Below are 16,969 nucleotides of genomic sequence, written 5' to 3'. Positions count from 1 at the left end.
TCATGTGAACGCCATTGAGTCGGTGCCAACTGCAGGCAGCTCGGGCGTCTGTGCTATCATGTGACGCGAGGCTGGATGTGGGTTTATCACAGCAAATAAACAGAAGGATTATCTTCCCCAGGAGTCACCACTTTTTAATGTTACGCAAACAAAACATTTGAAGTTTCTTTGGATGTGTTATCTTATCTTTTTTTTTTTTTTTCCCCCCGCGCCCTCTCGTCTCTGTAGCGCTTTCGGCCATCGGCTAATGTGCCCAGCGTGTGCGGCTATATGGTTTTATGAGCATTTCCCCGCACGAGATAACTGCTTTTAGTCCTTTCTGAATACCTCCTGTCTGCTCTGACTTCAGACACAAAGCAAATTCACAGAGTGTTTTCCTTAACATGACCTTTCTGCTCATTGGCTCTGGCTAGCGTCTCCGCGCCGTCTCCTCTTCACTCGGCGGTCGCTGCCACTCCCTCCTCTCGTTTGCAAGTCATCCTTCGACTTCGATCTCATCTTTCCTGCTCTTCCTTATACCCAACAACAGCAACATGTAATGCTACAAATGCTTTCCACTCTTTCTAGGCGTCGGTGGACTTGAACCTGCACCTTTCCAAATGAAGCCGCTGCTATATGTTGTCTATGATCTGCTCTTTCTCTGCATTTTTGGTCTTGAACGTGCAACATTGCCAGACTCATGTAAAGATTTATCTCCCTTATATCCCACAATGACAGCAGGTAGATCCTTTTGTGTTCCGAAACATTTATGTTTTTAGTCTCTTGCCTGTAGTTGGTCTCCTCCTCTTTGTGGGCGTATATGGTCTTGAACCTGCAACCTTCCTGGGCTAAGCCACTGCTGCCCCCCTTCTGCCCATGCCCCTTAACCTCAGCAATTATCAAGAGCAGCAGCCACCACTACAAATATTTATCTAGGAGTCCTTGAAGGAAGCTGCAGTTTGGCCAAAGGTTACCTATGTTTCTTTTCAAGCCTCAGGGATGATATTTTACCTCCCACACCCCACGAGATCCGGGGCCAGAACAAATGACAGGAGGAAATTAAATCTGGGAGCGCTGCTATTTTCAGCCTTTAGTCACATTTCATACTTGAGCACCTTATTTGTTAAGACGACGGGGTGTTAAGTGTCTATGAGATAACTGAATTAAAGATTAGCGTTTCTGTGGATTCGGGAAAGGGTTCCTGAGTTTGAATGTTCGATGTTTTCGTCTCCCTCAAACTCGGCTGGAAAGTACCTCCACGTGTTCAGCGCGGCATAGGTTTACGACGGTCTGATATACGAGGGTTAGGTAATTAACTCATTCACTCCCATTTCACCTGAAGCAACCCCCTTTGCTCTCGGCTGGCTTTCTGGATTTTGAGTGCTTTTGCGAGGTCCACAGAATATTCTGTTTTATTGCTATAAAAACATGGAACCTACCAAAAGAAAGATTAGAGTCTATTCTTTCATCAGGAAAAAAAAAAGGTTATTTGTATCTTTTTTTTGCAGCAATTAACATTAGAATATAAGTAAGTTCCGTCATTATTCAAAAACCTGTTGAAAACACTGGGGGGAAAAACTTGTTGCAACACAGCCCTGGCTGATCTCTTATACTCTGCTGCCACCTGCTGGCCGTTTCTTGTAATAACTACCATTGCCTTACGCGACCTCTTCAGGTCAGAGGCGGCATCCAAAGCCTTCTTTATGCTCTAGCATAAATAAATTTGAAACAAAACATATAAATAGGTTTTTGGGAGTAAAAGATGAGTTAACATTGCGCAATAAGCCAGCTTGTGCTGCGGCATAAGAACACAAGGAACGCTCAGTTAGCTCCGTAATTACTCTTTTTTTTTGGGGGGGGGGGGCTTTTATATTTATGGTCTAGGTTGACTTTAACTGTGGCTGAACTCTGTGTTAGCATAGTTTAGTGATAGACTACTCTGTGTTTTGACTTATGTTCAAATTCCTGGGATTGGAACCGTGCCATAAATTTAAGACCACCTACCTGTATGGTCAAAAACTGGTCATCAGTTATTTCACCAAGTATGTCTTCTTCATGTTCCTGCACATCCCCTCGTTAGCAGGCTGAAGGTCCGAATGTTCAGTTATGGAAGTGTGGAGCAAATGCATCACATTCACCTCACTCCCGCTCAAAACAGTGACCCATTTGTTTCAGCACTCTGTCAAAATCTTCTCCCTTTCAAAGGCAATACGAGGCAGCCGCTTCCGAGACCCGGGTTCAATCCCCGTGTTGCAGGCAAAATTGGATCTAAGAGGTCTTTTTACACCTTTGCAGAGGAGCTGGAAAGTGAAAAAGACACTTTTCTATCTTCAACTCCCCAGACTAAACAGAACACAAACCCCCGTCCTGCAGGGGAATTGTTATCGCTAAACTAGGATGAAGGTGTAAAGATAAAAAGCGGAGTGGTGAGGGTAGCTGAGGAGTTGCTAATGTCTCCATCTGCAACGGAAGGACGCAATGCGCGAACTGTGATTGGACGCCAAGGGAGGCGTTCGCTAGGGACGGGTACAAATGTGGGTTTCAAAAAGTGCCGGAGATTAATTCAACTCCCCCTGGTTTTGGAGGTGTGTGTGCACGTGTGAACGATTGAGTCAGAGTGGTGATGAGCGGGAGAGAAAACGTGGTAATTGCTTTGCCGATCTGGGCCAAACTGCAGGAAGGTTTTATTTTACATAACAACAGATGCACAAAGAAAAGAGTAAAGTGGTGATGGGAAGTTATCTGATGGTGTCGCACATGCTGGTATCATAAGCGGGCTTTCCCCATGGCAAAACTCACAGTCATATTTCTTTTAGCTTAACCTCTGACTGGCAACCCTTCGTTGAACCCACGCTGCTCTGTGATTGGTCGACAGCTGTGTATGGACACTGTGAAGATTGGGCTTGTACGAAGTGGTGGGAGACATTCTGACACAGAAGGCACGGGCACTGTGGGAACTTTTGCACCCATGTAATACGTACATGTATCACATATTGTGACTTTCCTACATGTGCAAAAACTTGAGTACGGGTGTGATATGGCGGCTTTCACACCAATACGTCGCAAATTCATCTCTAATACAACTGCTTTTTTTTTTTTCTCAGGAGAGCTCAGTATTGTTCATTCGATTTGACATCATCATTGCTCTCCTTTTTTTTAAAAAAACAAATAAATTTAAAAAAAATGTAATACAACTGCTGGCGCAAGGACACAGCAGTGACCTTTTAAAGGGGAAGTCAACCCCCAAAAAATTCTTGACAATAATATGTTCTATTCAAGTATCCAAACTAAGGCGCGGGGGCCAAATTTTGGCCCGCCACCCCCTTTTAAGCGGCCAACAGCACATACTAAAAATGGTATCCGCTGCTAATAAATGTTTTTTTTATATTGTCGAGTTTTAAAATATACAAATATGCAAATTAACTATTCACATTTACACAAGTAACATTTATTTTCATAACACTGTACAGAAAATATTTTTTACTACTATTAACTATTTTACTTTTTGAAAGCTGTCAAGGTATACATTTTTCACCAAACTAAAAAAAAAACTTAAACAAAAATCAACAACAACAAACAATATACAATTTCAAAAAATGTCAATGTGGCTCTGACATCTGGCAATGTTTCTGTTTTTGGCCCTCGAAGAAAAAAGTTTGGACACTCCTGTTCTATGCAGCCCCACTAGTCTAAATACGGTATTTTGGTTAATATTGCGTTAGTGGAATATGAGTTAAGCAGCAAAATCCAGCAGTTTTCATTGATATCAGAAGGCGGCCATTTTGCCACTTACTGTCGACTGAAAATGACTTCACAGCTGCTCAGGTAACAGCCAATCACAGCTCATCTTCAGTAAACAGGTGAGCTGTGATTAGTCGTTGCCCTGAGCAACTGTGATGTCGTCAGTCGACAGCAAGTGGCAAAATGGCCGCCCCCTGAGATGGATAAAAACGGCTGGGTTTTGCTGCATAACTCATATTCCACAAATGGAATATTAATCAGAATGTCATGTTTAGAATAGTGAAGTTACATATAACCTATTATTGTCAAGAAATGTTTAAGGTGTACTTTCTGCTTTAAGGAGTTAAAGGTGGGCAGTACAGAATTTTGAAAACAACATTATTAAATACATTGTCCATGTTCTTAATTCTCATTCGAGGGACTGTATGATGTCGATGTCAACTTGATGATCAGCAAATTTGCCAGCCATTACTATAGTTTGTTTCTCAGTAGTGGACAAGAAATGATGGAACTCAACACTGGCTGCTTGTCAAGCTAGAGGCATGTACTTTATTCTTCTACTTGTTGATCTGATTGCCAACTAATGGATGTGTCACACGCAACCTTTTGTCCGGCCACGTTTCCTGACTGGGTTGACAAAACAAACCATTTAGCGTGTTGGGTGAAAAGATGAGATGAAACATGTTTATCTTCCAAATGGGCCCATTTGATTGGCATTTCTGTGTGTGTGTGTTTTGAATATTTCCCCTGTCATTATGTTGATATTTATGGCGACAAACATTCCCGAGTCAGACAGCGCATCAATGTGACATTGATCGCGGCTTGCTGCTGTTGCTTCAGGCTTCTTCTCGCCGTGTGTGTCTTGAACACACAAATACAAGCCGAAACCCGCTCGCTCCTCTGCTAGCAGTTGTTGAAACGCTTTTCAAAGGAAAAGCAGGCCGGATGCTGGTAATGATCAGATTACAGCGGCTGTAGGTCATCGCCGGAGTCATCAGTCTGTGACCGGAACTATCGATGAGATCATCACTGTGCTGCTGCACAAGCAGGTGTAAACATCGCCCGAGGAGACGATAGCGCGAGTCCAACGGCTTGCATGCGACTCGCTGATAACCTTTCATAATCTCCAATCCCATTAACGGAAAATTGCTTTGCAAATTCTATGATGTCAGCAAGGCTGTTTTTATTTTTTATTTTCTTAATAACTAGCGTCTCCTTTGACAATTGCAATATCATATCCCTGCAGTCTGGGAATTTTATTTTGCTCTGGCCACTTACCGTATTTATAGACTTTTATATTTATAGCTATCCGTCATCTTTGCCGTACCTTTTTATTAAACGCTCCCACGCATGCTTTTGCAAGCACTATAGTGAGAAGAGGGACATCTTGGCAACATGTGATGGCGGAATGCGGTTAGTCAATCGACTTTTGGGTATAAATGCCATAAGACAAAAAAAAAAAGACTTTGATGACTGTAACTCTTTGCCAACATTTATCTGCCTTCCATCATTTGCCATTAAAGTCTCCCGTCTTGCTCTTTTGCTCCCCACCATCTGCCCCATCTTTGCTCCGCATTTAAATTCTGAGCTGCCGTATCGAGCACTCACGGGCCAATTAAAAGTGCGAGTGTTTGCGATGCCACTTTCGCTGTCACGGCCCGCACCAAATCCCAACAGCTGCCCGGCGCGCCGTTTCTCGTCAAGACCCGTGAACGCCACCGCAATTAAAGCAGATGAATGTTGGTGGCCTTAAATCAAGGGTGAAATAAGACGGGACCAGACAGACAATGGCGCGCTTGACAGGGAGAGTGACGAGAAGCGGGCTTGTCGGGGGAGAGCAAACCGCCATGGAGACGTGGGACGGCCCAGCAAGATAAAAAAGAAGGGACTCGGGGTGGGTGGTGGGGGGGGGGGGGGTGAAACCTTAGTACCTGACACGTACGCCGAGGCCTTTAGCCACCGGAGCCAGAATGGCTTTTTACAAGCCTGCGGTCAGACAGAAATAAAAGGCAGCCAACCGGCTGAATGCGCACACGCAAGTCAATGGCCTCTCAGAAATCACAGTTTGGTTTTATAATGTCACAGTTATTCAACGTCTCCAAACCTTTTAATGCGCTACGACTGAACAAGCAGCGTAGTCTCCCTTGGGGGTGGCGGGCAGAGAAAGGAAGCATTAGCAACACCTCCGTGCGCCTTTCAACGGTGCCAATGACATCATGTTCTTTGGGCTCATTGGATACAAAAAGATTTGATAGTCAGCAATGCTTGACTTTTGGCACCTCCTGGTAGAAATGCTTTTGTCATTGACTTACGATCAAGCTGTCACCAAAATATGTTTTTTCAATTTTAACCCTTTTTTTTTAACTAGCTCAGAGTTGCTAATTTATCAAAATATATATATAAAACATACTGCTAGGCATTCTGCAACATGATATGAAATAGATTAACAAAAAAAAACCCCACAATTTTACCATCTGATGGTTTGCTGAAAAGATGGTTTTGTTTGGATTGATTTCCAGCCATCTTGTCACCACCACTCTGGCTCATGTAAGTGCAATATTCATCCACTAGATGGCCCCATGCAGGGGTCAGAAGTGGCACTCTGGACTTTTGAAGTTAAATTTGTGAAAGAAAAAAAAAAGATCTTTGTCATTTGAGTAGCAGAATTTATAGGGGTCAAATTTGACCCCGTGGGTTCTCCAGGGTTAACGACACCTGGTCGGATGCGATGGAACGTACGGAGCGATCGAAAAAAGGCGGACGATCAATCCAAGCGCGGAGCCGTGTCTGGCTCGCTCTGCTATTTACTGTACAAACTAGAGCTGGACTTGGTGCCGTTGCCATGGAGATGCTGATGGATTGCTGGCGAGCACAGCAAACAGATTTAGGATTGAAATGTTTTATCTGGACAACTCCTTTAAATCACTTTGGACCATCTCCGAAAGTGAGGCGCTCAAAAGCGAGCCAAGACGGATTCTGATGCGAAGGCTAAAGAGGTCTTCTTAATTTTGGCTTACATAAAAATGCGTCCAAGCAGCAATCACATGACCGGTTTAGCTTATTCCCGTGGTCCCGTACACCCACGTGAGTTGCTTTGACGTTTCCAAAAGCGTGCGATGCACACATTCACACCTGTTGTTGTTGTTAGGAGAATCGAGTGCGCGCACGCCATTGTTCTGCCGAGTGTGAAAACGCACAGCAGATTTCCCAGAGGCCTTTGCAAGACCCGGCTCAATATGTGCCTGATAGGCGATTGTGTCAGCAGTTTGCGTGTATGTTTGGCCGGCATATTGTCTTCTAAATGACAATCTGCCCAGCAGCGTTCCGCCATTACAGGACCGTATAGAAAATGATGCTTCTTTAAAGTTGCGTTTTGTGTGTGGACGTTTGTGCGTGTGTGTGCGCGTGTGTGCTGGTAAGTGGTTGTTTTGCCATTCTAGCGGCTCTCTCATTAATAAGTGAGCACTCAGCAATGGAGTTCACCTTTCCCCCATAATTGCTTTCTCCCTGCGTCACAAACACAATGCAAGTAATGCTAATGAGCAATAAATCATCAATGGCTTTGAGCAAGTCTGAGTGCAAAGTATGCAAAAGTCTCGTTTGTGTTACGTTGTAAGCTACGTGCTATTGCGGATGAATAGTATTTCCTATTAGTGGTGCGGTGTGTTTTGCATTTGACAAATAACTCATTTTGACTACCAACAACAACAAAAATGATAAGTTAACTGCTGTTTATAACTAAAAAAAAAAAAAAAAAGCAGAAAATTGTACACAGGGAAAATGAGTCACTTAGTAGTTTTGCAAGGTGAACGCTGACATTCATATCTCACAAAAGGACTGACATCATATTTAGTAGAAACATTATATGTATGTTTTAATATGCCATCTCCGGCTGCTAAATTGTTATGGCGACAGTGGCGCAGACATATTGATTAGGCAAGCCGGGACCTCACTGTGGGCAGAGCTGTGTGTGTCTTTGTCTGTGTCTGTGAGCGAGCTCTGGTTTATTGCTTTGGACTTTTCAAAGGGTGAGCGAGATCATGGGTGGGCCCCCATAGAAACCCTCCAGAGATGGAGGCTCCACTTCACACAACACTCGCTCTTTACAATATGGGGGGGGAGGAAGGACGGAAGGTGAAGACGAGGACTTGATATCACATTTTCACGTGAAATGGTCTCCAGTGTGTCTCGTGTGTTTGGTTGGTTCAGTTCTCTCTTGACTACATGCCGGCCCCAATACGTCTGGATTTTGGTTGGGGGTTCCCTGGCAGTGGGATGAATGGGTTGAATGGGTGGTTGGGTCAAAAGGATGAAGGGAGAAACAGTGCGGTGGTTGGTTTGATGAGTCAATGGCTGCTAAGTGATGTTTGCTCGATTGAATGGTTGGCTTTGAATTTGGGAAGGCTTGGGTGGGTTTGATGGTTGGATGTGTGGTTGGTTGATGGGCCGTTTGAAAGATTGACAGGCATTTGTTGGCTGGATGGGTGGGAGGAAGAATGAAAGGGTGGTCGCTGGTCTTGTTGTGGCTTTAGGAAAGGGGATGAAAGAATTTTGGTTGTTTGATGCTTTGGCAGATTGATGGATGGGAAATGGATGGATGAAACAAATGGATGCCTTTAATGGAGGGTGGATGTATTGATGAATAGAAGGAAGGATCGTGTAATGAATGACAGAGATATGAATGGATGACGGAGAGGTAGCTTTCTGGGTTTAATTAGGTAGATTGTTTTAGGCGTTTGAAAAAAATAATAATAATGGCCAGAGGAGTGTCGAGTTGAGTTTTATGTGTTCAAAAATAATCAAGCCTGCAAGCAAACAAGACAGCCACATGCCAAACAATTCCAAACGGGCACTTCCTTTAACCTCGTACGGTATTTGTCCAATCCTTGGCTTTTTTGCTTTTTATTGATAATATCGTCATGAATAAAGCATATTAAAAAAATCACTTAGGGTGCTGAAATTTCACCCAGATTGTACAAACATGTTGAAGTTTAAAATGGCACCATCCGGCATTTCTAAATTATTGTTGTCATTATAATATGTGGGAGATACATTTTTATAGTGCACAAGTAGTATTTGTCCAAAATTTGGCTCCATTGACTCCCATTATAAATGATCATTTTTCATGTTTTTTGATGCACTGTACGCCTGATGCGTTATAGTGCATTTCCCACGATTAGCCAATTTATCTCTTCTATAGGGCCTCAACTAAAAGTAGAAAATAAAAAATGTGAGTTGAGTCTTAAAAGCCATGATCCACCAGGTGGCGCTAAAGAGCAACTTTTTAGTTTTGCTTGAGCTGACGTATGTAGTTTTTTCCCACTTTTGTTATCAAGAGTATGAAAACCTAGGAAAAAAATATTGTACATTTAGACCAGATGATTAATCACGAGTTAACTATTGAAGTCATGTAATTAATTACAATTAAAAAATAATAATAATTGCCTGACGCCCTAATTTTTAATAATCTTTTTTTTTGAAAGAAAAAATATTTTTTTGAAAAAAGATTATTTAAAAAAAGAAAAGATTAAAAATTAGGTCGTCAGGCAATTACATTTTTTAATTGTAATTAATCACATGACTTCAATAGTTAACTCATGATTAATCACAAATTTGATATCTTGTCTAAATGTACAATATATTTTTTTTCTAGGTTTTCATACTCTTGTTAACAAAAGTGGAGAAAAATTTTTTAACTAATAGAAATAGTTCAAATGAATTTTTGACGTCAATGGCAGTGAATGAGTTAATGAATTGGAGGATTGGTGAATGGATGAATGGCCGTATTGTTGGAATGGAAGTATGTGGCATGCACGATAGCATCCACTTCCTGTAACTCTCCCTGCTTGTTCTTCACTCTCTCACACTTACTTTCAAATGAGCCTCGATGGAGACCTCAGCCATGAATTTTGTCCCAGAAGAGAAGCCTCACAGGGAAGAAGGTGTGTCTGGGAGTTGAGAGCGTTTCCCTCCCTGGAGGATTCTGAATGACTGTGGCACGTCGCAGCCCACCTCCATCTTTGGAATCTCTCATGTCTTCAATTCACCGCTGACTTGATGGCGTCCCTCGTGGCGTTTGTCATCAGAAGAAAAGAAGTGGAAGCGTTTTGTCTTTCTGAAGAGGTTTCTCTCTTCTGCTGCTGCTTTTGCTCTTCAGAAGCAGCATTTAGTCTTACTTGCTCCCTCAGCTTTATTAAAATATTACACTTTTATTGCTTTCTTAATTCCTCTTCTTTACACTCCATTTCTGCCTCTTTTCCTAATGTTCCCCCAGTTGCAAAGGATGCGCTCAGTTTAGCATATTTATTTCATTACGCCGTTCGGCTCACTTTTATTATCTCCATGCTTCTTGCCTTCCAATGGATGCTTTAATTGACTTATATTGATGTGTTCTGTCTCTCCGCGGCACACAAAATGAAACTTCCAGGAAATGCCCTGAAATTAAAATGTCTTTGCAAATATGTAATACGTGCAATACTGATAAGTTTAGGCGCTTGAGGTGGTATTTATATATATTTTTTTATTAACTCATTCACTGCCATTGACGGCTATAGACGTCAAAAAATCATTTGAACTATTTATATTAGTTTTAACATTTTTTTCCCACTTTTGTTAGTGAAAACCTAGAATTTTTTATTTATTTAGAACAGATGTAAAATTTGTGATTAATCGTGAGTTAACTATTAAAGTCATGCGATTAATTACGATAAAAAAATTTAATCGCCTGATTCTTCAAATTTTTTATCTTTTCTTTTTCTTTTTAATTCATTCACTGCCATTGACGGCTATAAACGTCAAAAAATCATTTAAACTATTTCTATTAGTTTAACATTTTTTTTCCACTTTTATTCACAAGAGTATGAAAACCTAGAATTTTTTTATTGTACATTTAGAACAGATATAAAATTTGTGATTAATCGTGAGTTCACTAGTGAAACCATGCGATTAATTCCGATTACAAATTCTAATCGCCTGGCGCCCCTTGTTTTTAATTTTCTTTTTTAAAATCTTTTTTTAGAAGAAGAAGAAGAAAAGATTATTAAAAAATAGGGGCGTCAGGTGATTAAAATTAATTGTAGTAAATCACATGACTTCACTCGTTAACTCAGGATTTAAAACAGCAAAAGATTATTAAAAAATATGCGTCAAGGGCAGTGAATGAGTGATGCATTATTATTTTTGTCTTCAGGTGACCTCAGATCAACTTGTCTTGCTTTTGGAGCTCCTCTTAGAAGAAGCCAAGCTGAGCGCATCCACTATGCGCGTTCTGCCTCGCGCCTACGACCTGCACAATCAAGACGCTGAGGCAAGCTACACACGCACGCACGCACACACACAAAAACACACACAGTCTCTTAGAATAACGAGTGCAAGGTCTCCTCTTGCCTCCCGACCCAGCTTCTACCGCGCTGAGTAATGCGTAGTAAATTCTCCCGGTAATAGCAAGTCTCCTCTTTACGGCCGCCATTACTGAGTTAAATCCCACAAGTACGCACGTCATGTTTTTTTTTTAGTGCTGCACAAAGTTCCTTAATGGCGCTATTAACAGTGTGTGTGTGCGTGTTTTTAACTTGTCTCTATTTGTTCTCTGCTGTACCCACTGGTCATAGCATTAGGTACACAATGTAATGAATAGACGGGCCTGAATGTACAACTTGGAAGTAGGAATATGCCCCAAAAAAATGACATGTAAGACCGTTAAAGATGTTAAGCCAGAACAGTTACGTAATCAAGGTTTATTTATTCAGGTAATTAATTCACTTGACTTCATTCTTTCCTCTGGGAGAACTTCCAATTTCATCAATTTGAAGTTAGCCAGGGTTACAGAGTGAAAAGAAGGTAACCACATTATGGAAGGTCTTTTGAGGCTTTTTTGTCCTTGTCGTGGGCCCACTTAAAATTTGGCCCCGGGTCCAGGATCTCCACGCTTAGTTGAACTTCCCGGCACACGGGAGGAGAGTCGGACTCTTACTCTAAGAGTTTCCAGGAAAAACCTTGAGTGTGTACTAAAAATACACTGGGCCATTATGCACATGGCGGCGCATGGAAAAACACTTAGGCAAACACACACACACACACACACACACACACACACCTTTCTCGGGGCACATTTCTCATCCGTGCGTTCATCTTGTGGATTGATTCATTCCCGGCGTGCTTCTTCTGCATCCTTTCTGTACAAGACTGATGATCCTCGAGCCACAATCTTCATAATGTTGCCTGGACTTTACCCAGAAAGCATTTGTATTTGTGCACTTGGTAGTATTTGGAACCTCTTCATGTTGCCGTGGAAAAGCCGTTGACCCATTTTTCACTTGTGGAAAATGGAAAGTAATTACTTCTCAGCCCTTCCACCAAATGGGGCCGTTTTACCTTTAAATCATACATCTTGGAAGTGCGTGATTGTTGGGAGGATAGACGAGCATCATGCGACCTTTCCCTTTTTTTTTATTAGGTTAACTCCTGTGTTCACATTGTGTGTTTAATGAGGAACGGGTGGCTGTTCTATCTTTAAAATGCAATTCATAAAAAGCTTCTTTTTGAGAAAATGACATTAATTGCTTATTGTAATTTTGAATTACGACCTTAACTCTTTGACCGCCAATAACGTCAATTGACGTCAACTACGTTTTTTTTTTCCCCCTCAATGGTCATTCGGGTTGTAAAATCCCAAAACAGCCACTAACTATGGCCAGCAGATGGCAGCATTGTATCTCTTTTCAATGGGCTCCCGGTGTATGGAATTACAATGAAACATGACAAATCTGATGAAATAGAACGTTTTCAAAGATGACGTGAATGATTAAAGCCTTTGTCACATTAAATCTAACTCACAGAGCGTCACTAAACAAAAAATATTAGTGTCAAAGTCACTGTTGTGCAGAAAATGTATCTTTACAAAAAGCTCGTTTTCTCCTTTTCAATTTTCGATCAATGTCACTCTACCTACCGGTATTTTCAAATGATGATTACTAAAGAACGGAATAAGGTAGAAACATACCTTTTTTTTCTAATGAAAGAATGGAACGCGATTTTCCTTTTACTACCCGCCATGTATATATGGTCAAAACACACAATATTCTGTTTGCCTTGAAAGATGAGTTGAAATGATCAAAATCGTCTGCCATTGCCGGGGTTGTTTTTTGGCAGCCAAAGAGTTAATGAGCAATATAGATGGATGGATGAATACGTGGAGCAGTTTGATGGTAAGTGAGAAGGTGCTGGAAAAGTTCACTCATTCAGCATCTGTTTTAGTGCATGACGCCGTCCGCCATGTGAACGTGGCGTGCAAAGCTTCCCTTTCACTCGATGACGGCGAAAGGAAATTGGGCGGCGGCCCGCAAATTTGCCTGCCCGCGAGACGCTGTGAGTGACCACGCATATACATACGTGTGTGTGTGTGTATGTGGGTTAGTGAACGGAGCATGTGTCCGCATGTATGAGACCTTCCGCGTGACTTTGGCCCACTTGGTGCGAGTCCCATGTGACGTCCACACAATGTGTGCACCGGAATGCGCATTTAATGTCGGAATTTGTTAAAACATGTCCAACGCATTGAAATGTTTATAAATGGCACACATTGAACTCAATCCGTCACCTTGATGGATGTAGGATGTTGTTTTATTATTATCTGTTTTTATCATGTATTTTTAATCAGCATTTGCAAAATTTGGTGAGTATTTTTGTTAAAGCCCCAAAAAGATTTCAAGAGTAATTTTAGTCCGCACACCTCAAGCTGTATCAACACTGCATATCCACAAATGGTGCTCCCCCTCCCCCCTCACCTGACTCCAATAGACACAATTGCTATCCCCCCCCCCAACTCAGGAGCAAAAACTAACAGGTGGTGCCACTAGTTGGCTGTAATTACCTTTACTATGACTGATACCACCATGTGTCATGGCGTCTGCTTTTTTTTCTTTTTTTTTCTTCAAAGCTCAGTATTGTTCATTTGATTTAACATCATCATTGCGCTCCTTTTTTTAAATTTTTTATTTAAAAAAAAAAAAAATTTTTTTTTTTTGGGCGTCTTTCCATACGACACTCGGGGTCGCCCGCTGGGCTTTTTCAAAAGTAGTGAAATGTAGAGTCCAAAAATGAAGGAATTTAGTGGAATTTTATGAGATTAGTTTTTTTAAGTTCATTCAAATGACGTGTGATGATTCTGTTGATGTGGAAGTCGTAATTGTTAATACAGTTCATTAAAATTGTATTGACCCTTGTTGGTGTAGTTGTGTATGTTTTGAAAATCTGGTTTTACAAACAAATAAAATCCACGCAAATGTAATGATAACATCATCTAGATACTTGATAAGTTAAGTTAGTGTCACACGTTAGAACTTAAACCATTAATGTTTCATACACATTATCATGTTTTCTGTCACAGTATGACATATGGAAGTGTGTGTGTGTGTGTGTGTGTCGTGATCCTTCACACTGCAAATAAAAGTAAGGTAATGTCAGTTGCAGCGGTAGCAATGCGAGGGCTGGGGGGGGGGGGGTGGGGGGTGGGGGTCTCGTAAAGGGAGGAATGTCACTGTCAGAGCGAGAGAGGCCCTCACAGAGGAAGGAGTCAGTTTTGAAAAAGAAAAAAAAAAAAAAAACAGAGCGTGAACTCCATGCAGCTGCTGTGCCCCAGGGCTCTCCCCAGGAATGTAACCCGGCCAAGACAACAGCTGCCGAGGAGGGGGGGGGGGGCTGGGGGGGGGCACTTTAGGGTGGCGCGCGAGCACGGCGCAGCAGGCCTCCAAACGCCAGTCGGGGGTGGGGGGGGGCAACGTGTGCCTTGGCTGCCCACGCCTTCGCACCTGCACAATTTCTCAGGATTGCCATGTTGCCATGGCAACGGGGCACCTATTTTATGCTTGGAAACAACAATTTAACTTAATAAGGTTTGCGTAGTTTCTCGTGAGGCGACGTCACTTTTATGCTGTAATCGTTTGAGTTGATTTGCTTGAAATGAGTTTTAATCCATTTTTTATGCCCCAAAACAAAATCATTCAGGCCTATATTAGATTGCATGTGTTCAACGTTGCGCTTTTTACTTTCCAAACGGAGCGCGTTTGTCCTCCAAAGTGCATCACGTTGTTTACGAGTGGTCAAGCGTCCCCTTTTATTCAATCACGCCTCCTCCTCCCTTCTCGAGGCGCATCTTCAAAAATCAGGTCGACGTCCGACCTTGACGAGGTCACGCGCGCACCTTCGTCACGTCTGGACTGCGGCGGGTCAGGACCGGAGCCAAAATACACTCTCGCGCCTTCAGCCGGCACAGATGAGCCGTCAGGTCCATTTAAAGTGTTTTGGTGGCCGCCTGCCAGGCGTGGAAGCTGAACGCTGCCTCGCAACTTGTTTTCGGACAGAAGGAGGCGGGGACATGCCCAATTTTTGCTACCTTAACAGATTTTTGCATATATGATTACGACTTAATTGGGCCCAAATGTTTTCACAATTTTCGACCGTGACATTTTATCGTTACAACCACATTTTTTTATTTTCCCTTTGTTGTGACTTGCAGGTGCGACATCGCTGGTGCGAGCTGGTGGTGAAACACAGACACGCCCCCGCTTACGGCGACGTGGAGCACTTCCTGCTTCGTGATCAAGTAAGGACACACTAACCACACGCTGGCGTCATGTCAACTGGTTGTCCAACGAAACGGGTTTGTGTCACTGTAGGCTATGGGCGTGTATCTGTACGGCGAGCTGATGCTTCAGGACGACGGCGAGCAGCAGGCTCTGGCTCGTCGCTGCCTCTCATTGGCCGCTGAGGAAATGGACCAATCGGCACGCAGGGTGGTGGAGGAGATGGTGCTCTGACTGGTAAGAGAGGTTCTTTGTCTCATGTTTACATGACTCGCATGGATTCACTATGATGCGACGTCAATCACTAGTATGGAGTTTCATCTTCGGCATGACCTCCCTCAAGGTTAACTTTTTTCTAAACGGTGGATTTTTCCCTTTTGTCAAACTTCCCTTCTACATTTTTGGATACAGTGTTGAGAATTATTTGGTCAATTGCCTATTCTGAAAATGGTCCAAATACTTTTGCACAAACAGAAAACTTGTTTGCTAGAGGGAAGACATTTTATTTCAAGAGTCTTGTGTGGGGATGACCTTGATGTGCTGCTTCCACATTAACCTGAGTGACTGATTTCCCGCTCAAAATCCTATTTCACGTCGGTCTCCGCCACAAGACTGCTTTTATCTTTTATCGCACACACGCACGCACACACTAGACTCGACAGCTTGCTGCCCAGGATGTGAGAGGCTTTTTGCGCATCTGGCTGTATCCTGATAAATCTCTCTGTGTGACATTTGTGGCTTCGTACCTGCCTGCTCGTCATGACACACGCGACAAAAATTTAAACGCAACATTTTATATATTTTTTGCTCTCATTTTTCATAAGCTGAACTCAAAAATCGGAAACTTTTTGCTACATAGACAAAAGGTCGTTTGGACTCAAATGTGCAGTAAATTTGACTCTAAACTGAGTCTATTTGGCCCCTGAAAGTTTTGGCAGTATACAGGGCTGGACTGGCACAAAAAAAAAAAAACGGCCCTGGCATTTTGTAGTTCTGCCACTGATGTTTCAATTTGTTATCTATAATCGAAATGGATTAACAGACTGGTCCCTCTGAATTGTGGGCCATTCTCTTGGGGTAAAATGTAGGAAAATAATTCAAAAGAGGCTGGCCCACCGAGCATCTGCCCCGCATGCCAAATGGCCAGTCCAGCGCTGGCAGTATATAAAGTGTGTCATACCTTCTTTTTTTTCTGAAAGTGTGACATACCTCGAAGCCGCTACCTGGCGCCTGCCTACGGGGAACCTCGTTAATGTTGTTGCCTCCATTTGTAGGTAACACCCAAGTGTCAAAACATGCTAGCAGCCATTTAGGAGGCTATGAGATAACACACACAACCAAACCTCCCAAAAGAGGCCCTTCTACCAAACAAACTCTACAGCTTGTGTAAACAAAAGTGGACCTGCCTTCTCCAGACCTCGGGCCAATTAAGATGATGGATGAATCTGCTCGCTGGCTGCATGAATGTTGTTTTGTTGTTGTTTTTACAACTTGGGGTCTTTTTTTTTTTCCCCCCCAAGTGTTGCTTGTTGAGATGAGAGCAAGACTTAAAAACATGTCCGTCTGTCTATCGGTGCTTTTTTTTTTTTTTTTCTTCAAAGCCTTTAAAAGGAAAGACGGGTGGTCTCCCCGTCCCAGCATTCCCTCCGAGCGCCGCATGCCTTTAG

At 42.5% G+C, this 16,969-nt stretch overlaps 1 protein-coding gene across 5 annotated transcripts in view; it reads left to right on the top strand.

Moving 5' to 3' along the window:
• aopep (aminopeptidase O (putative)) overlaps positions 1-16,969 on the top strand; it is a 75,776-nt gene that overhangs the window by 57,238 nt on the left and 1,569 nt on the right. For 3 of the 5 annotated variants that reach the window (XM_077560421.1, XM_077560420.1, XM_077560423.1), the window contains 3 exons: positions 10,910-11,026; positions 15,236-15,322; positions 15,396-15,539. In XM_077560421.1, the coding sequence (XP_077416547.1) occupies positions 10,910-11,026; positions 15,236-15,322; positions 15,396-15,536 (345 nt within the window). In that variant the 3' untranslated portion in view covers positions 15,537-15,539. Of the gene's footprint in view, positions 1-10,909; positions 13,943-15,235; positions 15,323-15,395; positions 15,540-16,969 lie in introns of those variants that run through there. The other 2 variants (XR_013293352.1, XM_077560422.1) reach the window with 2 other exon arrangements.

Source organism: Vanacampus margaritifer, chromosome 3 (genome assembly GCF_051991255.1).
Source record: "Vanacampus margaritifer isolate UIUO_Vmar chromosome 3, RoL_Vmar_1.0, whole genome shotgun sequence".
Taxonomy (NCBI): domain Eukaryota; kingdom Metazoa; phylum Chordata; class Actinopteri; order Syngnathiformes; family Syngnathidae; genus Vanacampus; species Vanacampus margaritifer.
Note: the sequence above shows the minus strand (reverse complement) of the source record. Positions and strands in the feature narration are given on the sequence as shown.